This window comes from Melanotaenia boesemani, chromosome 11 (assembly GCF_017639745.1).
Source record: "Melanotaenia boesemani isolate fMelBoe1 chromosome 11, fMelBoe1.pri, whole genome shotgun sequence".
Classification (NCBI taxonomy): Eukaryota; Metazoa; Chordata; class Actinopteri; order Atheriniformes; family Melanotaeniidae; genus Melanotaenia; species Melanotaenia boesemani.
This window is the reverse complement of record NC_055692.1, coordinates 11,890,292-11,917,260: the sequence shown is the minus strand read 5'-3', so window position 1 is coordinate 11,917,260 and position 26,969 is coordinate 11,890,292. Positions and strand designations below refer to the sequence as shown.

General features: G+C 37.8%; 2 protein-coding genes across 7 annotated transcripts in view; one reads left to right on the top strand and one right to left on the bottom strand.

Annotated features, from left to right (window-relative positions):
- Positions 1 to 9,335: 9,335 nt before the first annotated feature.
- suds3 (SDS3 homolog, SIN3A corepressor complex component) lies at positions 9,336 to 18,748 on the bottom strand. 2 transcript variants are annotated; one of them, XM_041998398.1, is made up of 12 exons: positions 18,542 to 18,748; positions 16,702 to 16,771; positions 16,537 to 16,592; positions 15,891 to 15,962; positions 14,813 to 14,832; positions 14,536 to 14,692; positions 13,153 to 13,248; positions 12,919 to 12,980; positions 12,802 to 12,823; positions 12,343 to 12,448; positions 11,496 to 11,580; positions 9,336 to 10,072 (listed from the first exon to the last, which is right to left on the bottom strand). In XM_041998398.1, exons 1-12 carry the CDS (start codon positions 18,651 to 18,653, stop codon positions 9,974 to 9,976), a joined length of 957 nt encoding a protein of 318 aa, XP_041854332.1. In that variant the 5' UTR covers positions 18,654 to 18,748; the 3' UTR covers positions 9,336 to 9,973. The 2 variants fall into 2 exon arrangements, with proteins under 2 accessions (XP_041854332.1, XP_041854334.1); XM_041998400.1 differs by lacking the exon at positions 18,542 to 18,748 and adding an exon at positions 17,557 to 18,226.
- A 2,113-nt stretch (positions 18,749 to 20,861) lies between these two features.
- taok3a (TAO kinase 3a) overlaps positions 20,862 to 26,969 on the top strand; it is a 63,322-nt gene continuing 57,214 nt past the window's right edge. For 2 of the 5 annotated variants that reach the window (XM_041998391.1, XM_041998392.1), the window contains exon 1: positions 20,862 to 21,234. The gene's annotated coding sequence lies outside the window, so the exon portion shown is untranslated. Of the gene's footprint in view, positions 21,235 to 21,402; positions 21,554 to 21,587; positions 21,745 to 22,679; positions 22,791 to 26,969 lie in introns of those variants that run through there. The other 3 variants (XM_041998393.1, XM_041998395.1, XM_041998394.1) reach the window with 3 other exon arrangements.

Genomic DNA, 26,969 nt, shown 5'->3' with positions numbered 1-26,969 from the left:
TGTGTATTTGGACAATCCCCACCGAGGGAAGACCTAATTTTATGTTAACAGCATCTTCATCAGTTGAAACAAAAATTATTTGCAATCTTACCTCTTGCACTTTTTTGTTTATCGGCAACATTATCAGAGTTGCTGGTACCGGCAAACCAAGCAGTCAGCTATGCTCAGGGCCTGACATGTATGACGGAGCTGTAGTTATTGTCCAATGACACGCCTCAAAACTCAGGGTAGGGGGTGGCTTGTAACCTGCTAGTAACAAAAGTGGGGTTTTTCTTGCTGGCTTTTAAGCTAGCACTTTCATTGTTGATCCCATCAGCCTGTTAAAGATCACACTACAAACACACTTATACACTGCTGAAATAAATTTGCAAATCACTTTACATAAATGAATTGCTATACAAAGCTCATTATCAAGCTTCATTAAAAGGCAAAAATGTATTAATGCAGTGCTTAATGTCATACCTTCTTTTGAAAACTTTTTTCCAAAACAAAAAATTTTTTGTAACATGTCCTCAAACTGTCTGCTTCAAAAGTTAAAGTATCTCTGGTTGCACATAATATTACCAATTTCCCACATTAGAGGTCCACTGATCCCCCCCTACACCTGTCAATCTAACAAAATGATGAGCATGACATCACAAAAATTAGCTAGCCACAGAATCTTGTTCAAACTGTTTGCTAGCAGATGCCACAGAAATGGAGTCCTGTATGCATGTTTTTGAAAAAGATAGTCCTGTAATCCCCTTTACAAACACAGGATGGAAGAAATTTATTGATTCTGTGTTTATGTGGAAAGAGCTTGGTACCAGAGAGAGTACAGTGGCAGAAGAGGCAGTGCAGAAATTGAATCTAAAAACTGAGATTTGTCATTGTCATGCTACATTGTATAACTGTTTTGTGGATGGCTTTGACTTGCTAAAAGACTGAAAAGGGAAATTACCTTTGCTAATCTGCTGCACTTCCAGCCAACAGTGGCCATCACAGAGACTGCTACAGCCACTTCACTAACATTACAAACATAAAACGAGCCCAAAAAGAAGTGAAAAGGCATCTTTATTTCAGAAAGAGGCTCAAAGAGAGGTATAAGTGTCAAATGAGGAAAGAATATTTAAGTCTGTGTGAATCTTGAACTTCAGCTGTAAATCTGTGGAGAAAAAAAGAAATAAAAACTGGCATCAAGGCACAATTGTATTAAGTACATTGAACTTGTGAACCAAACATTGTCTTAAACTTGTAACATAAGCTTATTGCATTCTTAGAATTATGTGAAAAGACTCAATATAATAACTATCACTGGATGCTTCTGGATTTTGCCCCCTGAGCCCCATGCTCACCTAATTCCCTTCCACTCTATCTCTTTCTCTGTCTATTACGGTAACACCAGTAATATACACTAAATAAACTAACCGGTAACATTAATTACATTTACACAGTGGCTAAGCTCTTATTGACTGACGCTGGCCAGCGGCCAAATGACCACAAGTTTAACCTCGAACAATTTGGGTTATTTCACAGCAGGTTAGGTGAAAGGTGTGATATTAATTTGTTAAGAACAAACAGAGATTCTGAAATACTGATTCAGATCTCTTGAGCTTCACATTTATGTAATTAATTGATCAATGTGTTAACAAGACCTAGCATTTACACAAACTTTGCCAAAGTTATGTATCAAATATATAGCATAGATAGCATTTTTGAGCAACTTTAAGACTTAGTTTCTTCTTATGCAGTTTTATTGGCGGTTGGCAAACAATGATACTTACCAAACAAAAGCTGCTTCTTTAGCTCATGAAAAAAGTTTTTAGACACATCCACCATGTTTCCATCAGCTGATATTCTTGAGATCAACAGCTGGTCTTGCATATCTAAGTCTGATTGGCTGAATAACATCATGTGTTTTTTAGCTTTGGATGCCATTGGTTCAATTAACTTAGTAAGCTGCGGTGTTTGCCGGTAAATTTAACGAACTTTAAAGTATGATTGTGGAAAAATGTGCAAGAACTACAAGCCAACAAACAAAATCTGATTAAGAAAAAAACAAGCTTTAAAATATAAAACATCCAGGTCCTCCCTCACTGGGTGTCATCATTTTCAAAAACTAAAGCTGATAAGCGTCCTTGGCCCACCGCCTATTACTGGCATCATTACTGTCATTTAGCAGACGCCTTTCTCCAAAACAACTGTGGGCCTATAGCCCCAACTGGAAGGTGTTACTGTTCACCCCTGCGGAATTTGAACTTCAATTTCCCGCATGGCAAACGGAAGCCCTACTGCAGGTCCTAGTTCAGCTGTTTTGCATAGCACCAATTGAAAAAAAAAAGCCATGTTAAGACACTTCACAGACACAGTCCAATTCAATATAGTTCATTGTAGTCCAATTATAATCCAGATAAATCCACATTAATCATCTAATTTATAATAACTTATTCATTCACTTAAGCCAATTCATACAAATAATTGCCCAGTTAAGGAAACCAACTGATCGCTTCATATCTTCTTTTTGATTTAATCCCCCATCCTGAGCAAGCACAGGGCAGCAGACGACAGAAGAAATAAATAAATATTCCCTTTAACAGGAAGGAAAAACTTAAAGAGGTTTTAATGCTCAATTCAGATTTTTTGCTTTGATTAGATCTATTTTTTCTCTTCTCTGAGCTCTCAATCCAGTAAACGTCAGATCAATGTTTTCTCTTATCTCTTGCTCTGTTATCTTCTTTTTTTTCCTCAATTACTCCAGTAATGTCCTCTTTGATAAAAACAGCCATGGTGTTGATATTCTATTCTGTTCTATTCTATTCTAATCTGATATCCTGTTATTCATGTGATGCTTGTCATATGTAACTATTTAAGTTGTAAAGTGCAATCTCTCAGCCTCAGGACGCAGTAGGGCAACAATGACTGCAGGAATCAGCATAATGAATAGATGTATAATTACAATCAAACACCCAGTCAAAATAAAAATGCATCATGTAAACACCTCAGCTTATCTGATCAGCCTCCATTAAAATTAATTCTCAATCCAATTGAGAGGGGTGGTTTAAACCTTTCCACAAGCCGATCAACAGGACTAAATAACACATTCCAATTGTTTCTGTGGTGTATGTTGTTCCTGTGCATCCTTGAACATGGTGATTAGGTGATGTGATGAGTTTCAGGATATTATTGAAAATGGCTGCAAAACAGAAGCAGACTGTGGTGGCTACATCTTTTCGTTGGAAACACCAAAAGAGTTAAGGCTTCTTGAGCCTGTCAGTGGTTGAAAGGCTCGAAATGAGTTGCTCACATAGATTTGATCAAATTTGATAAAATCGTTTCTTGTCGTCTTCTTGTTCTTCCAAATTAGTATACACTGAGCATGTAAAAAACAAAATCATATTAAACCTTTCCTTCATGTGAACACACAAGTGATCAGATCACTTTATTTAGCGTCCATGTAAACATGCCAGCTGGTATCTCTGATCAGACTGATTTTGATCAATACGGTTAATCTCAGTGTGCCATCAAAATGAGTCACAATCGTGGAGTTTTATGATCATAAATTTATGTGGTGTTGCTTTATGTAAAAACAATGTGAATTTCCACATTCATTAATTTAAAATCGTGGCTTAATCAGTAATCGTATTTACTCTATAGTGTCAGTCTATATTTTACTGTTACCTTAGTTGTTATTCTCATGCAATCAGTGTGGTCAGGAAGTCACGTGGCAGGGATCTCATAAACTCTTAACTTGCAAAAGTAAAGGTGAGCTTTGATAATGCTGCCTCATTTAAAACTGAGAGGAAATGCTGCAAGACACACCTTGTGCTGAGAATGCTAAACACAGGATGTTAAAAGGAGACTATCATTAGGCTATTCTCTTTGAATTAACAGAAGGGCTGTGGGGGCAAAGAACACAGAGAAAAGTTTAACTTGTACAAGATTAACCTTTCCAAACCTGAAAATCACAGCTGTAGTTTAAAATGGAATCTTGAAAAAGAGAGAGAGAAAAAAAAAACATCCATATGTTGTAGTAATTATAAACGTTCCTCCTCTTGCTTCATCTTAGTGTGTTTTAATGAATTTGTGTCATTACAAAAATTTAAGAGGAAAAGCTTGGGAAAGTAGCAAGAGCCTCTAAATAATCAAACTTATTTGAGATATTTTATGTTCTCTTCAGAAGCTCAAACACTGGCCCCCGAGACAGATTATTCAACTTTGATACACACTTTGTTGTGCAGCATGAAAAGGGGATTAAAACAGAATACTGTAGCACTGAATGTGTTAACAATTAATATGCTGACCTGATTTTGAGATGAGCAGTCACTGCCTGATGGTATTTGTGTTAAAGATGATCCAAGCATACTATTTTATGATGGGATTAACCAGCTGTGATTCAGTAGAACACTTGGATCAAACCCGCCGTAGATGCTTGTTTTTAGGGACATATTAAGCGATAAAATGCTATGATTTTGACAGGTTAACATGGGAACTTTTGGAGGTTTGTTCACTTTGAGAAAGCCTGAAGTGACCATTCAAGAAACTGCAGCTTATTTTATTTATTCTGCATTGGATCACTTAAACCACTCATCCCACTGTGCTTTCAGACGTTGGGGTTGTGTCACTAACATCCTGACTGACAGATCTTAGATCAGCTCAAATAAAACACTGAAAACAGAGTAGAGTTCAGTTTAACTGAAACAAACTTAATAAATATAAAATCCCAAACACATACTGAAGATATTGAATATTTATCACAATCCAAATCTGAAAGTGAGGAGGACCCATGTGCAGGATTTCAAAACACTAAAAGAACATCCAGGAAGAAACAAAGGAAACCCAGTAGCCTAAATATGGAAAATGACAAGGACCTGGCAGCAAAAAAGCCAATGACTCTACTGAGGGGGCAAATGACTAAATGAGGAGCAGGTGTGGTAATCAGAAAGCGAGGAAAAGGTGAGACATGGAATCAGGACATAAAGACAAGAGAATATATACGGGAAAGATTTCTCCACAGTGGCTCCATAACCCTGGGCTTTACTGTTGCTCAATTATTTTAAGTCTTGTTTTTACGAGCCATGTTTTATCAATGTTTACAAGTTTGTCTTTGTAGTGGCTGGTTGTGTTGTTGCATCACTGATGGGGAAGTCACTGAGTGAACAATTCCAACTGGGAATTAAAAAATTAAAGAAAATGCCAAGAATAACTCTGACTTCCAACAACTGAGGTGAATTTGCCCTTAATTGCAAAGCAAAAGGAAAGAGCAAATAACTTTTAACGTCCCAATTATGAGGTACAGTGAATGGAACATGACAGAGATAATGACTGATAAGCAGGATATTTCTACCCAGAGCCTGATCTGTCATGAACATTCACCTGCAAATCTTAAGTTATTGTATTGGCAGTCATTTCAGACTCCCAAATATGTGGTATCAAGCACACACAATGTTTGTTTTTTTTTCACTGTAGGACCTCTTTAAGTCTCTTCCATAACCTGAGGTGAAATAACACTCTTGTTACAATCTTCTACTGTAAATGAATTCCTCAACTAGTGCAGACCTGCTGGAGAATGATAAACTCAGGCGAACATACACACACACACACACGTAGTCGGATGGCCCAAAAGGGTTGTCAAGGACCTGCCATCCTCTTTTCAGACTTCCAGAGGCAAATCTAGGTCTGCCTGGATCCCACTCATTTCCTGCCAGATAGTGAAGCAGGAGAAGCAGCTCTCCACCCTGCAGCCATGTATCGCAGTGCAAACGTACAGTGGAGCGAATACTCAAATCAGAGGGAAGAGGATGAAAGAGGGAATTCACTGCTGGAGCTTGGGCTGGCAGGAGATTGTGGGGATTTTTTTTTTTTTTTTTTTTTTTGATGCCCTAGGTGACTTTTTATGCACACAATGAATAACAGCGAGACTTACCAACAAACCTAAACTGCTGTAATGACTTCAGGTCAGGATAAGCTTTATTTGTTTTTTACAGATGGTGAGTGTCAGCTGTTGTTTTACACACTCTGGTGAATAAACGTGCATGAAAAAATTATTCATCATCAGAGACTTGTATACATGCTTAAACGCTCCCACTTGTTGACTAGCTTACTCAGCATATTGATTCAAGTCAGTATATACAGCTGGCTACAGTCAAAACGTCAGAGGGTTGCACACCCAGTAAGAAATGGGTCACTTGAAAGGATTGGATGTGGACAAGACATCCAGGATCTGTTGATATGGTTAAGTATAGAGATTATAAGGTAGTAGTATGGGTCATAGATATGTTTTTCATCTATATGAAAAATAGATTTTAGTAAAAAACGCTATGAACAGCTGAGAAAATCCTTTCAGGCAAACTTGAATTTAAATCTGCTCACAGTTAAATATGGTCTTGATCGTATAGCTTATATAGATTGTTATTGGTGATTAGTGGTAGAAAAAGCTTTCAGATTCTTTAATTAGGTAAAAATAAGAATCAACTGGATGAGCCTGAAAGCTGGCTAGTCATATGAGCTGGCATTTGGCATGAATGAGACTTGTTTTATCCCCCTTGTTTTATCTTCTGATTCCAGATCAGTTGTAATGATGGGACTGTAGTGCCTAAAAACCAAAGAGCTCCAAACTTCACAGCTTGATCATCAAGTCCATGAGTGTATGTAACTGCAATAAAGGGAGTGGAGTCGACATAATCATTTCACGTCACTGCAGGAAAGTGAGCAAATACACATGACAGCTTCTGGGCTGCAAAACTTTTCAAATGAGTCTTACATTTTGTGCATCCTGGAAAATAATTGCCCTCCTCGCCAGGCAGTTATTAAGTTGACAAAAGTGAAACGTACCATCCGATTAAAGCGGCAGGACTCTCAGGAGGAAAAAAGCAGACTGATCAGCCAGCAAAGACCTACTCTGAATGCCAAATATTTCAGCTGTTTACAAAGAGCAAGGATGGTTGAGAGATGCTACCTGTGTGTGTGCGTGTGGACTGGAGCTGTGAGGTGACTTGGTCAGGTTGATTATATGGAGACACCGACAAGACAACGTGATGTGAAAAAATATCTTATACTGAGCTGGAAAATATGAAGCATCTGTGTGCTTGTCCTCACCATCACCTATCATTTAATGATCAGTTTTAAGATGTTGTTAAATACAAAAAGCCTTAAATTGATCAGACGATCCTGCTTGTTTACATCTGTGCCGCAGGGAGACACTTTAAAACTGCATGTAAACTTTTATTTTAGCTGCTATAATAAATGGAGCACACTACTATTTGCATGAGAGTGACGCCACGAGGAAGAACTGCATGGCTCTGCAGCTCCTCTCAGCTCCTATAGATCCACATTTATAGTATTTTAACTCAATACTCATAGCAGCTGTTTTCAAGTCACAGGACAACAAAATCAGGAAGTAATTGGTGACTATTGTCAAGCATTTAAAATCTAGAGCCACATAGAAGTCCAAGCACCATGCCCATCAAGCCCAACCCCACATGTATACTGGGTTATCGTTTGTCAGGATGACCACAATCCAAGTGCAGTTTATGTTGAGGGCCAGAACTGTTGTTTTAAAATAGTACCCCACCCAAAAGGAGATAATTTAGATGTGAGGGTAGGTCACAGAAAAGAAAGCAACACTCATGCAGTTCAGACCTCAAGAGACCACAGGGTGTCACTTTAGAGCAGTGGTTTTTAAACGCTTTTCAACATTGTAGAATCATTTTTCAGCCCAGTACCCCTCCAAAACCAGAGATGTCAGTTTACATTTTAGTTCAGAGGCAACATAGCACCATTTGATCTCAAGTGGGCCAGAACAGTAAAATAAAAAAAAATAAAAAAATAGCATATAAAGCTGCAGCTCATCCAGAACGCTGCTGCAAGAGTTTTAACCAAAACTAAGATATCACATCACACTGGCTTAAGTCATAGAATAGATTTTATAACCCTACTGATAGTTTACAAATCCCAGAATGGTATTATGTTCAGAGAAAATAAACCTAGCAGGACCCTTTGATTCAAACACTCAGGTCAGCTAGTTTTTGCCATTATGCTGCTAATAAGTGGAACAGATTGCCAGAGATTAAGTTTTTACCAGATGTAGACACTTTTAAATCCAGGTTAAAGACATTTTTACAAGCACATGAAATCTGCATGTTATATTGTCATTTATCTAGAGTTTTACTTGTTTTTAAACACTTTTTGTCTTTTCTCTTTATATTCTTTGACGTTCTTCTGAATGCTTCTTCTGCACCCCGCTGTAATGCTTTTAATGGTTTATGTAAAGCACGTTGAATTGCCTTGTATATGAAAACAGCTATAGAAATTAACTTGTCTTACCTACAAATATTGGTCTTGTGGGATTAAATCATTTATAGTGTCAAAGCTTACACAGATTAGTGCCTCTCAACATCTATAACATAATTTCGTACATTTTTTCCCTCAGAGAAACCTAGCTCTAGAAGTCTGTCTTTTATCTTTTTAAATTTTGGTAGTGGGATTCAGACCGAGTCATCCTCACAGTGGGATCAGAAATTGTCATTTCTTCCAGGTTGGGGAAGACGTATTTTGTTTGAGTTCATGCTGTGAGCTGTGCCCAAACCAGGACCAAGGTTTTTGTTGCATCCCCTTTGGCTGATTTACTTTCAGAAGGGTATTTCTCTCACCTCCAGGTCAACGCTCTGACATTTAGCCTGTTTTTTCCATCCACAATAAATGGATGTCCTGAGACAATCTTTTTACTAATTTCCATCATCCAAAGGTGATGAGGCTCATCAGTTAACCTGTTCTTTATTCCAAGTTAATTTAGGATAAAGACAACTGTTTAGATCCATTCTGTTTCAGTATAGAACGTTAGTGGTACTCCAGTACTTGGACTGGATGATGATTTAAGCACATCCATGGATGTTTGTTCTGGTGATTTCAGCTTAAATACATGACTCAATATGTTGCCAATACGGTGTTTCATGAGGACAGGCAGTTCAAACTGTGCCTTTACAAATGAATTTAACCACAGCAGATGGCCTCATATCATTAGATTTCATCTTTGATCAAAATTAAATGTGGTTTAATCAAAGTTATCCATGCTTCATGAATAATAATAGCTGAAACGTGACTAGTCTGGAAAAGTGTTTAACTGTCAGAATATCAGGTTTTTCCCCACAGAACATTTCATCATAACAAGATAAGCAGTGAGTTTAAACTAGAGAAAGTACTAGAAAAAACGGCTTCTTCAGTACATGAAATGGTGTCCAGATGGCATCTTTTCTGTTACGTGTTCTGAGTGTTCGGTTTATTTCAGCCAACCTGCAGGTATATTTTAATAAATATATAAAAAAAAAAAAACAAGGAAGCTTTAAAAAAAATAAAAATAATGACAAAAAACTATTTAATCTCAGTGCGTCACATGAAAATACAGTTGAATTTGTCCTTACTGTTCTCGTATGGAAAGGGAGAAGTGACAGAGGGGAGAAAAGAGAGCCCTGAAATTTAAAGAAGTTTTTTTTTTAATGTACACAACACTGTAACAGGAACTTTGTACCCAAACCACCTGAATAAGAAGGAAAACTCCATTTCTTCACTTCTGAAAAGGACTCTGTACAAAAAAACTGTCACTTCTTCAGCTGAATGATTCATGATACAGTTCTGGTTTCCTGTGCTTTATTAAAAAAAAAAAAAAAAGTGAGATTTTGTGGGTCAGCTTGAGAAAAACAACTAAATAATAATAAAAAATGTAAATAAAACTGCTTTGTGTAGAAAAGAGACACACATGCCACATAGTGACAAATCCTGGAAAACTGTCAGGTCTGTTTATGAATATTTCTAATATGGGAAAATGAGAGCAGAGGAACAAAAAAAGAGAAGGGGGGTGTATATGAGATATAAATAAGAAGCTGCATGTTAAACTCAATTGAGAAGGACCGAGCACGGAAACACTGGATGAATGAGTGAGTGGATGGATGGGTAAATAAACGAACAGATGGGGCTGGGTTTGGAGCTGCGGGGAAATATTTCACGCAGCCGACCGTCGACGGATGACAAATGTTCCTCTCTGCAGCTGTCCCAGATAGATCCTCATCTTTGTACTATCGCTCGTCTTCCTCACCCAGATCTGGACATCACAGAAGAAATGCTGTCATTTACAAACAATGCAGTCCACAATAGATGTAAAAGGGCTATGGTATGTCAATATGAAGCTTGCAAAGGCTGCTGTATTAATATACAACTACAGAATATAAGAGTACTTTTACATTACATTTAGAAGCAAACATGTGTTTTCATCTTCTGAGCTTCTAATTTTGCATCCGCATCGAAGGGTCTCTCTACCCAAGTCTGTGTTTTTCAACTGCTTTGAACACTCAAATGAGCTTAATGAGGGTTTGGAGATAATAAAACTTTCCATATTTTTATGATTTCAGTGAGTCTTGTTTCAATCAGTTCTTACAAGTCAAATAGTAAAATCTACAAAAGGAATCTGTGGCCATCTTTTTCTAATACACTGCTTGTACCACCAACCAGACCAACATTGTCAAAAAAAAAAAATAGTTAAAAATATATATATTAATAAAATAGATACTCAATTTCCGTCATCAGCTTTTTCTCTCATTTATTTAGTTATTGAATCAAAGCCATTATCATCAAAGCAGGAATACCCAGTAAGCTCAAAAAATTGTTTTAAATTGTCTTAACATGCTAAATTAGGTTTTCTGGTGACTAATTACAGGATCAGATCTTAGAAACATGCCAGTCAGTATGAGCCACACTGTTGCACTGACAGTGTTTACAGATTTTCTTTTGGTGAACAATGTGACTACACACAGGAATTAGATTTACCATGTTTTGTCTTTAAAATGATTTAAGAAAAAGTGCTCTGATACAAGAGACAGAGCATAATCAAGAATTTGTTGCCTCATTTAGTTTTTGTAGAGTCATTAATTGTTGATTTTTTAACATAAAAATAAGAAAATAAAAATAGGGGGCTGCAATACAAGCTCCAGTTTACAGGAACATTGGCATAATACTGAGGTGGAACACTGGTACTGTAAATACAGTTATCTGATTCTTGAAAACCTAAAACAAAACTTGTGAAAATGTAGCTTAGTTGTTATATAACAATATACTGTAGGTATACAAAACACTGGGATGCTAACTTTTTGAACTTTTAACATCCAGCAAAAACGCAGAACAATCCAATCCTGTACAAGCAGGCTGAGTTTTTGTCCCATGTGCTATAAATTACCCCCACCCCACCCACTAGAACTACTCAGCCGCTTCTTACAAGGTCAATAACTTTTAGATTTCTTATTTTACGGTATTTTATAAATCATATTTCAGCAGTAATTGTTTATGTTTATATTTATCTCACTGAATTTTAATTGTTGAACAGTATACACAAGTTATCAGAATTTTTATAGCTTAATTTATGGTTTTACTCGTGTAACGACAATAAAGTTGAACATTTAAAGTGATGATAAAGCAAGCAGAGAATCTTTTAAGACGTTTGTTGTAGGATCTGAGTGAGAACTAAAAGTCACCTCATTGGTCCCCACTGAACTGATGACACAGCTAATCTTCGTGTTGTCCTTTGACTCCAGGTAGATTGCTTGGCTCTTGTGATACCTGCCACCATAAATAAAAACAAAAGAAATTAACATACAAAACTGCATCAGCATGTGCATCAATCGTTGTAAAGGAATGGAGGACAGACGTGTAGAGAACAGATTTCTCCCTGAGACGAGATTGAGTAGATAATTGGCTCTGAAGAAGTGCCATTTCTCATTTACGACTGAACCATCAGTGGACAGAAGCAAACCAAAAAGAAGAGACCAACACTGAAAGTATTTGATCATTAAGCCCACTCTGAATAATGACACGCGTCTCCTTGTGGCTCTTTGAAAAGCCTTTCCGGTGGTGTCCTCTTTAGCCATGAATAAATGAGACTTTGCTGCATGCCTCACAGCTCACTCCTTTCAACTTTCTCTGTCCATCTCAGCAGCTAATAGGACAGAATTCTAACTTTTTCTCTCCTCCTGAAACAACCTTATGTTCCTGCATGTCTGACACAGAGCTCAGCTCTCAAACAGAAGGGTGTCAGGGCTGAGCTTCATCAAGGCTTTATTACCCACATCACAGCACAATGCAATGCTTGTTCCTGCGAACATTCAACGAATGCATATATTCTGCTGAATCCTAAGCAATTTCTATTTCTGTAACTCAAAAAAAAAAAAAAAAAAGATTGTAAAATGTCTGTTGTGCATGAGCCGAACATCAAAGCCATCAAATGTGTCAATGTGGCCATCTAGTGGTGACACAAGCTGTGAGCGAGCTATAGGAACAAGCGGCACTGAAATGTGTGTTTTGAGTTGTAAACTTGAAATTCACCATCTTTTATCGTAGTAAAGTTTCCCCTCCTCAATACGGGCTTCATAGCGCTGGGATGGGTTTTCCATGGGGGCAGAGGGGATGTGCTCTGGAGATGAGGGTGACACTAGAGGCGGGGAGACAGTCAGTATCACCAAACATTTTTGGAAAATTGGTGCATTTGAGTGGCCAATACAACTCCCATTTATCAAATTAGATGTTATGATTACATGCATTATTCTTAAGACTATTTCAAGATGCACAAACTTTTCTTCTGGTAGCTTTGCAGCCTGATGAGCATCTGACATAACTGCTTACAGATAGTCATAACATTAAGAACTTGGCTGCTTCTCCAAGCTAAGCTGCTCTATATCAGCAGAAGTGATGCACGATTTTCCCTAAAATACAAAATATTCCTTGAAATGAAAGAACTCGGCATCCACAACAAAAATAACTGAGAAAATGTCAGCGCTGACATACCTGGCCGTTTTGGTGATTTAAGCTGTAAAAGAGAAGACATGAAAGAAGTAATACCAATGAGTAGGATCCAGCAATGACCTGCAGTAACTTGCAATAAGAAACTAATACAACACAAACCTTATTAAGTGTTCTTAAATCTTCCATTATTTGCTCATCTGTTAACAAATAATTAAGCTGAGGTTTGAAGAGTCAAGGAGATCATGTTTTCAGTTTTAAAACAAAAAAAAATTAAAGAATTCTAACCCTTCAAAAAAAATCCAAGCACTAATTAAGCTAGTACAAATACAACCAGTGCAAAAACATGATTGATTAATCTAATACAGATTCATCTATAAAGACTATAAAGGATATCTGGTGCAGGTTTCCTCCGCTTGTCTGGTATTGGGACTGGATCATTGGGCCGTCTCCTTAGCTTCCTCGTCATGATCGGTTTTACGTCCATCGAGTCTTTGGGTGACAGAAAACAGAAACTAAAGAGTTAAAAAATGGTCAAACTGAAGAGATGCAACCCCCCTGAACATGGGAACATTTTATTAGTGACCTCTCAACAAGCATTTCACTGCAATAGCCGCTAAAGTGGGAAAAGATATATGGAGAAGGTGCAACCTAAGTGGAAAAAACACAAATTCAAATATCAAACTACCAGGAACTCATTATCTCTCAATGCCACCACATTCCACACCTGCAAAGACCCCAAGGAAAAAGTATTAAACGTTCAGAGACATTGCTGAGGTAAACCACCGCTCAATAATATTCACCGGATAAAACATTAACACTGAGCCAAGCAATGCCAAGAGAGACTTCTTAAAGTTTTATGAGCAGATTAAGTGAGAATGGCTCCTCATGGGCGGGAGAAATGAGCCTGTCTTGGACCAATAATGGACACAGGCCCTAACTGTTAGTGTGTAAGAATTACTGACATCTAGTGGTAAGGATGGGCATAGAAATGACTTCAAATGCCAAGCAAAGCTGTAAAGCTGTAATTCCCCTAGACATAAACATATTTTCAGCTGCGAATGAATCCAGTGGCCTCAGGTGCAGCAATGACTGCACTACAGATAACTACTTCAATATTATGTACATGTGTACTGTCTTCTTCTATGGTGTTCTCTAAAGTGTTACAGATCTCAAATGGTGCTCTAGCACCTATCAAACATCAGTTTTAAAGCTCAGAGGATTCTCACTTCACACAGAGATGTGCGTCTATTCAGAGACACCATAGTAAAAATGGTGGCACAAATATGGCAGCTGCCATGTATGTGGACCCACGGCAAGTAGATATGAATGACTCACTCTAAGATGATAAAAACATAATGGTTATTTTAGTGAATAGAGTTTTTAATGATATATGATTTTTTTTTACTATCATTGACCTTTCATTTGGTTACACTGCACCTTTAAAATGGGCTGAAAATCCAAGATCTGCTGCATGTTTCAAGCGTCACTGCTGCTGGTCATGATGTTTTTGCAGGATGATGCTCCATTACGAGCCCTACACTGTCTACAACTCATTTTTTCCATTTACTCTAAAAAGCTTTAACAGAATACTTTTTAAGTCACGTGCAGCTCAGAAAATCAGCTGCAGCATCTTAACCGTTTGTAGAAATAATACTCTCAGACAACTTAGTAATAATGCATAAAAGGAGAGAAATTCATATCCACCCACACAATTTTACTCCATTTTTCTTGCTTTTGCTGAGCGAGTGATTAATAATGGTACTCAGGCTCCCATACCTCCTGTCAGCTCCATCGAAACTTTCTCGTTCTCAATCATTTTCTTCTTTTCCTCCAGCTCTGCGATTAAGTTTTCCTTCAGTTCCACCTTTTTATCGTCAAACTCCTTCACAGCTGCCTTCTTCTCTTTGATATAATTCCTCTCCACCTGATCTGTCTGTCAAATTCACACAGAAAGAAGAAACAGTAAAAGGAAGGGATCTGTCTGGCTTTGTGATGCGGAAAAATGATTTTACATAAACAACATATATCGATTAACCTCATCAAGTGTTCTTACCTCAAGCTGGAGAAACAAATCTGTAAAGGAAATTAAAAGAAAAGATTATTTAAAGCAACTGGTTTATGTTGAGCCTTAAAACATTGTTCATTGTGTTAACATATTTACATTTTAAATGTTAGAACACGCATCAGGACAAGTCTAGACACTTATAATCAAGCTGGTAAAATAATGACTGCTGTAATTGTGGCTGCATTATTTACATTTATGTATTTAGCTGCCAGTTAATCATTGGTGAAACTTCTATCCTTCAGGGCTATTTATTGCTCTATTAGCACGGCATCCATTTCTAATGTATTCAAGCAAAATAAGCATTTGATCAGCAGAAAAAAGATGAAATAAAATTCTGATGTGCAGCCAAAAAAAAGCTGATTGCAAACAAGACAAGCAACTGAGTCAACAGAAATTAACAATGTGAAATAACTGAAAAACAGGAGGATGGTGAAAGATGGATGGGACGGGGAGCAAAAAAAGAGAGCAAGATAGCCGAGGCCTTTAAAAAGCTAATGTAATACTTGCATGTTTAACTGAATATATGATGTAGTTTCATCACTTTTAAAGTCACACAACATATTTTAATCAGAAACTTTCTACTTAAAAAAAAACAAAACAAAAAACAACATACAGCTCGCGGTACGCAGCTTGATTAACTCATGGTGTTGGTGACCACACGGTAAGTAAACGTGAAACTGCGCCAACAAAAATCCATCTGACTGTCAAACAGCCAGATGGCTTATTGTTTGAACAATTAGTCAGGCATTATGAGCCAAATGCCAAATAACAGCCCAACTGTTGACTACCACATGTAAACACAGAAGCATTGAGGCTTTAATAAATGTTTTGTTTAAAATACTTTCGTGGTCAAAACACAGTTTCATATTTCTGTAACTGGTATGATTAACTGGCAGCTGAATACATAAATATATGAGCTGTTTTTCTTTACATAGTTTCAATCTGCAATCTGGTATTTATTCTTTATTCCCATTGCTCTCTTTCTCAGCTCAGCAAGCACTCCCAATACTTCAGTAACCTGCTCCACACAAGGATACATCAAAAGCAAAGTACAGTGTGCTCTTGCCTGCATTTCGAAGTCTCTCTTTGTACTGCTGGTCCAACTTCTTCATTCTCTTCTGATACTCCTGCAATGTACCTGCGAAGATAACTCATTTAACTTCATACGATGTGGTAAAGGAACAAAAGAGCTACATCTCAAGAAACCCCAAAACACATTAAGAGAAATTTGGTTTTAAGGAATCTGGTAATGTTTTTTTTTTCTGCGTCAAACTCAACTGAAAGAACAGTTTTTGAGACTTTAATATAGGCTGTCGTTAGAAAACATAACGCTCCCCTATACCCTGTACTCCCAGCATCCACCCACAGTTTTAAATTAGATTGCACTGACACTGCTTCTACATCTTGATGCACAAAATATTACAAAACAACTTTCAAACTTAATCAATCTGAGCTGAAAAGAGCCTTTGGGACATGTGGTGGTTTTACATTCCCTTAAAAGAAAAGGCACAGTCAGCAGCTCAGAAACAGCTTACATCAGTAAACATAAATAGTCTTGATTATTTCTAAATGAACTGCTCCAGGCAGATACAGGTTGTAATTGTCCATTTCAATGGCTAAAAAACTGGAAATCAATCCAACCCTCACACAAATACCACAAGACGAAATGCACATTTTGAGAAATTCTTGGTAATTGTGCATTTTCTTTTTACCTTCTTGCAACTGCTGCAGCTGTCTTTTTAGGGAGGCCAGTTTGTCTTGATACATTCTGCAATCAATAAATCAATCAACCAATCAACTAATACACAAACAAATAGCAACTTATGCAACAACCCTAAAGTTAGTAAAACTGATCCATAGTTTGAAGAAACACTTACTGCTCCTTGATTTCCACATAGTCATCCTCATCATGCTTGGCAAGATCTGTTTCACTGGCATCCTCTGTGTCTGGAAACAGACATGATTGAGAAACGGGCTCAAATCTCAAATATCAATCTTAACTGAACTTTGAAAAATTCACTTTTAGTGTAATCATGCCAGCGAGCTGAATACGTTTCCCACAACCAGGAGAGCAGATCAAAGGACGTGCGTGGCACTGGTGAGGTAATGGAGAACACCCTCAGAGGGAATGCCCTCCGGTTTATTAAGATTTGGAGACCACAGGAAATCCACATTTACCACGAACCACAGGACACATCACGTACACACGTGAGAAAAGTTTAGTTAAACAAACGCTACGGAAGGCGCATCTTAAATCAGATGAAGAGTGCCTTTGGTGAGATTTAACCAAATCTCATCAATACGACGAGCAACAATGTAGCTGCTCGTCTGTCAGCATTTGCCGCATGGTGTGATTAATCAGCACTGTGCCCGGCTTTCTTGGTTCTTGTCAATCCACAGGAAAGTCTCTCAAAACGACGCTAACATGTTTTCCGACGTGGCAAAAGTCGGGATTCGGGGTCCATAAGTTAATGCTGACTAAAAGATCTTAACATTTTTACACTCAAAACTCGAGACAAGCGAAGAGAAGGGCCCCGTTGAGCTGACACGGCAGTTTTCATTTTCAGTTAGCATTAATGTGCTAGCCGAAGTTAGCTCCGTCCGCTGTTTAAAGAGTAACCCGATTCTAGCACAGGTAGTCATGGACATCAGAACCGTCAACATAATCGGGAGAAAGAAAAGAAACCCAGTTGTTTGCTTGTAAGTCAGTGTCGGGTAACAAACTAACAAACCTTGTAGTGTTGTCATCGCCCTGATCTCTTCTTGCCTTTCTTTCTGTTTCACTGCAATCCGTCCCGTCTGACTGAAGAGTGTGAAAAGGGCAGAGCAGTGGACACAGAGGACGCACGGCCGACCTGTCAACGCTCAGAGCTAACGTTACGTAGCTTGACCGACTAATTAACGTTGTGTACACCATTTACAGCAATATTAAAACATTCCAAGTGCCCTGAAATATTTTATATAATTCTAAATTCCGACCTCATATTAAGAAAAAACACTTCCCATGTTAACGTCTTACACAACTATTTCATGTAATTGTATATCTGTTTGTTTTTTAACAAGTATCCAGAAATATGTTTATATATGCTGTTACACAGATTTCCATTAATATCCTGTGGATAGATACAGATGCAACAAATCTAAATTTCGTTTCATTAGTCAAAAAGAAGACGCAACGGAAACGAAATCGTTTTAATTAATTAAGTTGTTTATTACGTCGCTTTAAATTAGTAATTAATCGCACAACCTAGTATGTAGTGAACCGGGGTGATACCTACAGACAGGCAAAAGACACTAGCAAATAATCATGTAAAACGTTTGCCGCTACCTTCATCGGCTGGCTCAATTAGCCACTAACACTTGAAGCATTAATTAGCGTAGACGTGAATCAAGATTTCTGCTCAAAGAACGTTTCCTGGCTGGCGGGAGTCTGGTAGCTAACTTTATATAGCCTTTAAGCTAATGACGTGTGGCTTAGGTGCACGCTGAGCTAGCGCTCAAGAGGAAACTTAAGGGACCAAGCTTAAAATTCGACCTAAAACATTTGCCATATTTCTTTTTTAGAGAAAACAGTCTCCGTTCGAGTCCACAAATAACTGTAAATGCAAGCATTAAATACAAACAGCTAGATCTGTGCAATAGCCATGCGTTTCCGTTTCTTCTCCAACAAGTAGACATAGCCCGACAGTCAGTGGGTTTTTAGTGTAAAAATGTTACCTTCTTCCGAGTCTCTTCCTCTGAAACTTCGGTCATCGTCGTCATCCACGCTGTCTATTTCTTCTTCATCGTTATAGTAATCAACGATTGGCGATATTAAAGTCGAAGCCATTTATTCCTTTGGAGAATGTAAACAAACACAAAATAAACAATCGATTTTTGTTTTGCAGCTTGCTTGAAACTGCGCCTACAACTGGCAGGCCCTCCGATCGTCCAAGCAAATGCCTGTACAGAATTTTTGTAGTAACGACGTAGACATTTATCAAACACTTTTTAAAATTTTATATTAAGCATAACCAGGGTAATTATTTAAAAATAGCGGCTATCTGACGACAACTATTTTTTCTATAAATGTAATAGAAGTTACGGCAGAACATTTAAACAGGCAAATTACCAAATTACATAGTTGCGTGCTCTCTGATAGCTCTATTGTTAGCTCACATTTCGCTACTGCACACTGAACTATCGATGGGTTGCAATTTAAGGATTAACCACAGCCATATTCTTCCTCCTTTCTCTGTTGTCTGAACTTTTCTGGAGCATCACTTCTAACACATTTTAGTTAGACGTCACCAACAAGCACATGTGTTTCAGCTGGTGATATGAATTGTTGTTTTATTTGTACTTTTTCCAAAAGAAACTTTATCAGCAAAGTCTTGCAGATATCAAGTATATTAAAAAAATTAACTGCAGTATAACTGATTTGTCTTTACATGGTGTCCTTTAGCATATTTAGTTGCAACTGATGCTATAAATAACAGTGAACAGGTCCTTTATTTATTTATTTATTTATTGTGTCACTGACAAAACCCTAAGAATTTATAGGGTATCCCTGTTACCTTAAAAACAACAAATCACTTACACACATATAATTGAAACTATCACAGAGTTTACATCAGGTAGTTTCACCAGAAAAAATAAGTCTGTATCAACATTACTTCCTGAGGATATAAAATTAGTGTTTTAGTTTTCCACCCAAGGCCCATAATGCAAAATCAACCACTGTGTTTGAATGTCTGCTTTAGGCTCCTAATAGACCAGCAACCTGTTCCAGGTGTACATTTTTCTCTCAGGCAGTTTGAATACACTTTAGCTCCCTGTGATCAGATTTTAGAGAATGAATGGATGGTCTGAAATGAGGACTATAGTTGACAGATCTAAAATGTGAAATGAATGTATAATTCAATGAAAAATAATTAAAGACATATATAACAACCAAAGCTAAGTGCAGATTTCTTTTAACTCATATTTTCCACAGAAGTCACACTGATTTGGGTTTATGCATCTTAAAGTCCAATCCAGCTTAAAAAAAAAACAGTTTAAACACAACAATGTTGACCAAAGTGCCAACAAAATGAGAAAAAAAATATTAATTTATTTACTGACTCCACTATCTTTTTTTTTTTTTTGACTGTAAAGTTTAACCAGGGGATGAAACCTTACGGAATGCAAAACAGCAAATTCCACCAAGGTGCCACTCAAACTAATTAAGCACACTAGGCCCTTGTCAGCAACACTCATGGGCAGGCCTCCATGAACGTGCTGATCTCCAAAATCACATCAGGCAGGAAGAGAGAAAACATAGGCTGAAAATAAATAAAAGCTGTGTATTAACCCACTAAATAGGATCCATTTTTAGTGGATATATACATAAAAAACAATGAAACACAATAAATGAATGGCTTTAGGGTGTATGTACAAGCTGCCTCACCTACTCAGAGAGGGGGGTGCCTACATCTCCCTCCCGTTGTCATTTGAATGAATACATATATGTACAATGTTTTTTTCATGCTTAAAAGCAAAAAATGATTAGTTTAAGCAGTTTGAGTGTATTTTTGTTATACTGTATATATTTTTCCCTTTGCTTAATCGATTCATTAATGTTTAAATTTACCAATAAAATGGTGTTCCTAAAAATTGCTTCTAAAGGTTATAATATAAAATGTAGATAGTTGAAGTATTTTTTAGACTTGTTCGGGATTTAGTCTCGGCATAGTATTTGCATAATTTACTCACTTTTACCTGTAATACAATTTAAATCCTGGAGTATATCATACCATATTTAAATAACTATTATTTTAAATGTACAAGTCTCAGTTTCCCGATAAGATCCCGATAATGACGAGCACGTTGAACTGGGTACTAGCTACACTTCCATCGTACACCAGCAGGTGGCAGCATTGGACTTAGTATATTTCGGTTACAAACTGCCTTAGCGTCATTCAAGTTGCAAGAGAATCGGTATGACTCAGTTCATACATCTTTAATGATTTGCAAAGGCAATAAGATATTGGATCGGTGCTTGTTCACTTTCCCTTTATAATTTCATTAAAGTGTCGCCATCGATATAGTATTTAACCTTATTATATAGTTGCATTAGACTTTGGGGAAATTTTGGAAATAATTTAAAGACAAGCAAAATCAGTCAGTTCTGCATCTATTAAGTAGAAAACACTAAGCACGGAAAGTGCGCATTCTTCAGCAGTCCCCTCACCACACGAGACAACTTTATTTCCGCCCGTCTGTCAAAGTAACTGTCAAACACGAGCGAGGGGTTGTGCGCCTGCTGCTCCGTCATTCAGGAAGTCTAGACCAACTGACAACACTCAACGAAGTCACACCGACATCTCCAGAGTCGGACTAAATATCACCGAAGTGCGCACGCTTTTTAACCGGGACGTGTTTTACTAAAGGTGAGTATTTTTTCCCCCATCTTCTTCTTTTATTTCCTTTTTTGTCTTCCCATGTGTTGTTCCTCTGCTGTCACTGTTTGTCCCCCTCGTTCACCGTTAAACAGTCCGTGCTATAACCTCGCACTCCCAAACTGAAATGACACTTCCTCTTGTGTCTTCGGCTAAGCTACTGTAGCTACATGTCAGAGCAGTTTTTTTTTTTTTTTGTAAAAAAAAAAAGTGGCTTTCAAATGAGCGGAAACGCTTATGCACCTGAAGTTGGTAATGACCGCCGTCATCTGGTTTTGTTCGGCTTGTTTCAACGCTGCTCTACTCAGTGGTGAGTACAGACGGCAGCATCAGCTCGCCGGGTTCAAGTGCGTAGGTTTGCTTTTAAACGGTCACAGCGAAGTGTATGTTTGCTCATTATCGTGTGCTTGTACCTGCTTGAAAGCTTCGCCAAAATTTGGGATGTTTACGCTGTAAAGTGACGGGGAAGAAGCTTTTCTGTTTTGGTTTGCTCCTCGGGGGGTGAGTATGCTAAGCCAACGGATGACAGGTAGTAGTGAAATGTACAGTTTGGGGGGGGTGGTAGGGTTGTAAAGGCGACAAGACGCCTGGATGCTGTGTAAACTCTCCTGCGTGTCTTTTTTTTCTCCCCCCAAGCATTGTCACGCATTATTTGGGCTCTTGTTTGTGTGCGCGTGTCACATTCAAAATGACTGTGGTATCTTCCATTGCATCTTACATTGTTGTGAGATTTTACTATCAACACGCAGTCACAATGGCTGTCAGTTAAGACAGCTACGTCCACTACACATGACCCAAAACCATTTTTACTACATTTTACTACTTCTCTTTGCACTGGTTAACTACGCAAACAGGATGCACATTCTCTGGTTTTTACGATTTAGATTGCAGAGAAAGGTTGCAATAATTTATTGCCAACACAACAAACGCACGTTATTAATTTCTTCCGTTATTTTTATTGTTAAGACTTTGTTGGCGTTAAACGCTTTGGGAGGTCATTACCTGCATGCTGGCTAATGCTCGGTTAAAGAAGCAGCGTTAAAACTAAAAGCGGGCTAACATGACGCTCTCGAAATGGCAGATGTAGATAGCAAGCTGAGCGCTAAAACCCAAGCTGACCCAACATGATGTCATCTCTCGTGTGTAGAGCGCATGAGTGAGAGGCAGCAGACCTGCGTTTCACTGCTAAACTGTGTCATTTGTAAAGATTTATTTTAAGAAGTCTACCCACGCACATTTCAGCCCGGGATCACCAGATTTGTAATCCTTTTATTATGACGTTGCATCTGCTTGTCATTCAAATCGATTTAGAAGATTTTGTGACTTTAAGAAAACAATCTTTTCCTGTTTAGAGCTTAAGAGGAAAAAAATATGTGGTGTGAATGAAACCACATGCAAACTGATTTCACACACGTTTTTTTTTTTTTTTTTTGCAGAGTACAGTCTACTAGTCTGTAGATGAAGATGCAAGTGCAGGAAATAAGATCGATATTACTTTCTGTGTTTTGCAGTTTGCCAGGAATTTCCCTACCCTGCTTGTTCAAAGGGTAAACTTCAAGTCCTTCCGCGTCACTCATGTCTACTAAGCTCATCAGCCACCTCTTAACTATGCCATTGGACGAGGGAAGAAAAAGTGACATACTTCCTTATTAGTGATAGTATCTAGGGCAATTTAATATTTATGATTATACTTTGATCCTGCTTTTTTCAGTAAGCATTTTACTCATCCAGGCTGTTGGATGGACTCTGAACAAGTGTTGCACATACAACCAGGAAAAAATATTTTACATATTGGAATGTTATAGGAAAAAAATAATCATCTGGACTTTACACTGTCTTAAAATAGGTAGATACAACCTCAGATGAAGGATGACTCATGTCACTGAGTACACCCTATCACCTTTAGCAGCAGTAACTTCTTTTCTGTACAATGTTATCAGTCTCTCGAATCATTATGGAGGAATTATGGCCCACTATTCTCTACAACATTGCTTCAGTCTATTGACATTTTTAGCAGTTTGTTTATATAGAGCTGTCTTACCATAACAGCATTTCAATTAGTTTGAGGTTTGGACTTTGAGTGGGCCATTGCAACACCTTGACTCACGTTAGCAGTGGCACAGATGGCCTCGCATTAGATTCTAGCATACTTTGGTTCACAGAGGAGTTCATGGTTGGCTCAATCACTGCAATGTGTTCAGGTCCTCCGGTCCTGTTGTTGCAAAATGAGCTAAATCATCCATCACCATGCTTGACAGTCTGTCAGAGGTGTTTGTGCGAGTATAATGTTTACTTTTCAGAAAATGTGGCACTGTGCATTATGAACAAACAGCTTCACTGTCTTGTCTGTCCAAACCTCATAGAGGTTTGTGGTTAGTTTAGATACAAGGTTCTTTTTTTTTAACAGATCATATTTGCTTAGATTTTGTAAAATTGATGTGAACTTTAACTTTTGAAATGCTAAGTGAGGCCTGAGTCTGAGATGTAGCTTTTTTTTTTCTTCTTCTTCTTCTTCTTCTTCGTTGTTTCTGTGAGCGTTAGTCAGTCTGACCTTCGGGTGAACTTGCTTGGAATATTGGCTGCTCTTTTAAATGCTGTCCTACTTCTGAATAATCTTCACTGTAGAAGTATGGATTCCAAATATTTGGAATTGACCTTTTTGACATTTTTTAGATTGTTGCGCAGAACCAGTAGTTTCTCTAAGGCCATAGCTAATATCTTCCTTCTTTGCATTATGTTAACAAACACCTGAATGCTCTAGAAACTACCATAACCCTATAATATAATATAATGCTATATGTATCATATTTTTTCCCGACAATTTCTGAAACCTCTTGCATCACTTTAAAGTAAAAACCTGGTTCAAAACCCTGTTGTACACAGATTTTTGCCTTCTGCAAAAGATACAATAAAGCAATGCAGTAATTTTGGCTTATCACACTGTATTAAACAGTAAATATGCAAATATTAGTTTAGTTAATTACTGTTTTATATTTTGTTAAAGGGCCAAATAAAGACTTAAGATAAATAATAAAAAAAAGTATTTCTTCCTTATTTAGACTGGAATGGAAATACTCAAAATCTTGTTTTAAAAAGTTTTCTGTTGTTGTAAACAATTAGGACAGTCTTCAGACCTCACAATTGTCTTCAGGGCTGCGATTTAGATCTATAAGTGTCTGAACTGCAATATTTAGCCTAAAAGGTGCATATTTTTTCATGTCGCAGTTGAAACCTCTGACAACTCACAATAGCGCCTGCTGTTGGTGGGGGGGGGCTTATTCAATAGGAACTGAGGTGGCAAGAACTGCAAGATGCTTTTGCCAGAGGTGCAAGCATGGAGTTTTTCCACCCACTGAGTGGACAGCTGGTGAGTGGGAGAGAAGTCTCTTTCTTGTACATGATGATCTCTTGGTCCACTGACCTGTTGTCCTCTGCTTGCTGGGTGTGGGGTGTAGTGAACGTGTCCCCAAAAATGGCCTCAAGGTCTGTCCTCGAGGGAGGCAGGTTCAGCTCAGCTCTGCATGTGTGTGTCTCATCATCTTGTTCTTCTTGTGGGAGGCTGTTACTGGTGAGACTGGCTGCTCCTACTTGCTCTCCCCATCTTTCACATTAGAGGGTTGCCTCTTCATACAAGAGTGGAAGAAAATGGCGGACATTATGACAAAATATTAACAACTTCTTAATTTCTGGCTTAGCACTACCTATTTAAAAAATGATTACAAGATACGCATGTCTGTTGAATTATTATTGGTTCATCATGTGCTTTTAAATGAAATTGTATAATTGTGTAATTGTAACTGTAAAACACTTGATTCTGCTGTAGTTATCTCCTTCAGTTGTTCAAACACAGGCTCATGCTGGTCCTTAGCAACATGTGGCAGAACTTTGAATCTAGGGTCAATGGCAGAACTCTCCAGAATATACTCAGAAACATCTCCAATGTACCTGTTTTCAAGCTTTTGCAGGATTGCCCCTGTAGTTAAGTCCTTTGCACTGGGTGCCATGCTCTGTTCTATCATGTGGGTCTGGGGTAATATCAGTGAGACCAGGGGTCGCTTAGATACAACCTCAACCTATTTTTTTGAGCCAGTGACGAAAAAATATGAATGCCATCTGTCATTTTGACAGACTGCAATTCACACTCCTGACCACTTGGTAGCGAGCCAGCATATTAATTAACTATTATCTCTATTGACGCATGAATTCGTTGGTTTTATTGCAGAAAGAGTGAATAGGTGCGTTTCTATTACCACTAGAATTGCGCAAAAGCTAAATATCGCAATAAGAAAAACAGTAATGGAAACACCTAGATTTCGAATAAACTCTCAAATATCGCTAAAAAGTTTTTTCGCTCTCATGAGGTTGCTTTTCAGACGTGTCGATATAGAAGTATATCGCAAAAGTGTAATGGAAACACTTTTCTCAAATTTACGCTTCACTGGACATGATGTAGCGGGTCATGTGACCAGTTCATTTCAAATAGAGGTGGCGCAGTCTGAGTCTGATTTTTAAAATAGTTTAAATATTAAGTTTTTCACGATGCAGTAACTGAAGCATAACAGGGTCAATAAGTTTTGCTAGTTACTAGTACTTTTTAAAGTAACAATAGATTTTGTATATAGCTTTTGAATTATAAAGCAATAAAGAAAGGTCTTTCTATGTTGTTCTATTCTTGACCTAAACCCCTGATCCAGAGGGGAGAATGTGACCTTATGGGGGCTTTACATTATTACATTAACTTTATAAAGTGGACATGGATTTAGTAAAATGGAAAGCTCAGTTCCCACTAGTTAATCACAGTGTTGGGCCTAAACACATGCCTTACACATGATATACTAAAGGCTACATGAGGTTATTTGTACAATAAACCACTTCTACCAAAACAGATAACAGTTGTTAGAATAGATTTCATGACCTCTATATGATTTTACTGCTCTTCTATAATGATGTAGTACCTATAGTCTCAGGCAAATCTTGATTAGTCTTGCTGAGACCGCACTTAGATATATTTTCCTCAATTTAAGCCTTTGATTCCTCTGTATAGCTTTCTATGTAGAACAACCTGTTGATGTGAAAACCTCTTTCTACTTCCATGTTTGCGTAGACTCACAAAAAAAAAAAATGTTTTAAAGAATTGTCAGTTTAGTCAGTGCTACAGCAGTTTGGTGGTTTATGCTACAGTAGCAGAGCACATCAATATTAAAGCAGTGATGTCAGGCTTAATATTCTGCAGTGATCTGGTTTAGCTTGTCTAATATAGGAATGCTGTCTCAGATGACAGGGAGAATTATGCACTCCCTACCCCCACCTCTCTTCTACTTGCAGATGTGTTCATGCGTACTGCTTTTAATGATGATTTCAAAAGACAGCAAAATCTGCACTACTGCAAGATCTTACTCTTGTGAAACTGCAAAAGAGAGAGAGTACCCAGATATATATTTGTTAACAGGATTAAGCTACAGCAAAATAACTTTATTTATAAAGCCTTTCGTAAGGACTACACACGTTCATGTTCACAGTGGGTGTACCCAAGTTGTTTTCTGGTGAGCATCAAGGTGGTGTTTGTACACAAGGCAGACTCAATCATGTCTTTTTCTATTTGATTAATGACATGTGTTTAAACAAATGAATTAAGATCTTTAATCACTTTTAGTGAAAATCTTTTCTTTTATAGTCTATCTGTTCCTTCACATCACATATGGCCAAAAGGCCAACTCATAGTCAGA

Bases quoted from the DNA above. Each gene is read 5' to 3' on its own strand.
- suds3 (XM_041998398.1), bottom strand. From the start codon at position 18,653: ATGGCTTCGACTTTAATATCGCCAATCGTTGATTACTATAACGATGAA. The intron at 16,772-18,541 runs GTAACATTTTTA...GTCTGTTTCCAG, and splicing joins AGGAAGAGACTCGGAAGAAG to ACACAGAGGATGCCAGTGAA. The intron at 14,833-15,890 runs GCAAGAGCACAC...TTTCCTTTACAG, and splicing joins AGAGAGACTTCGAAATGCAG to ATTTGTTTCTCCAGCTTGAG.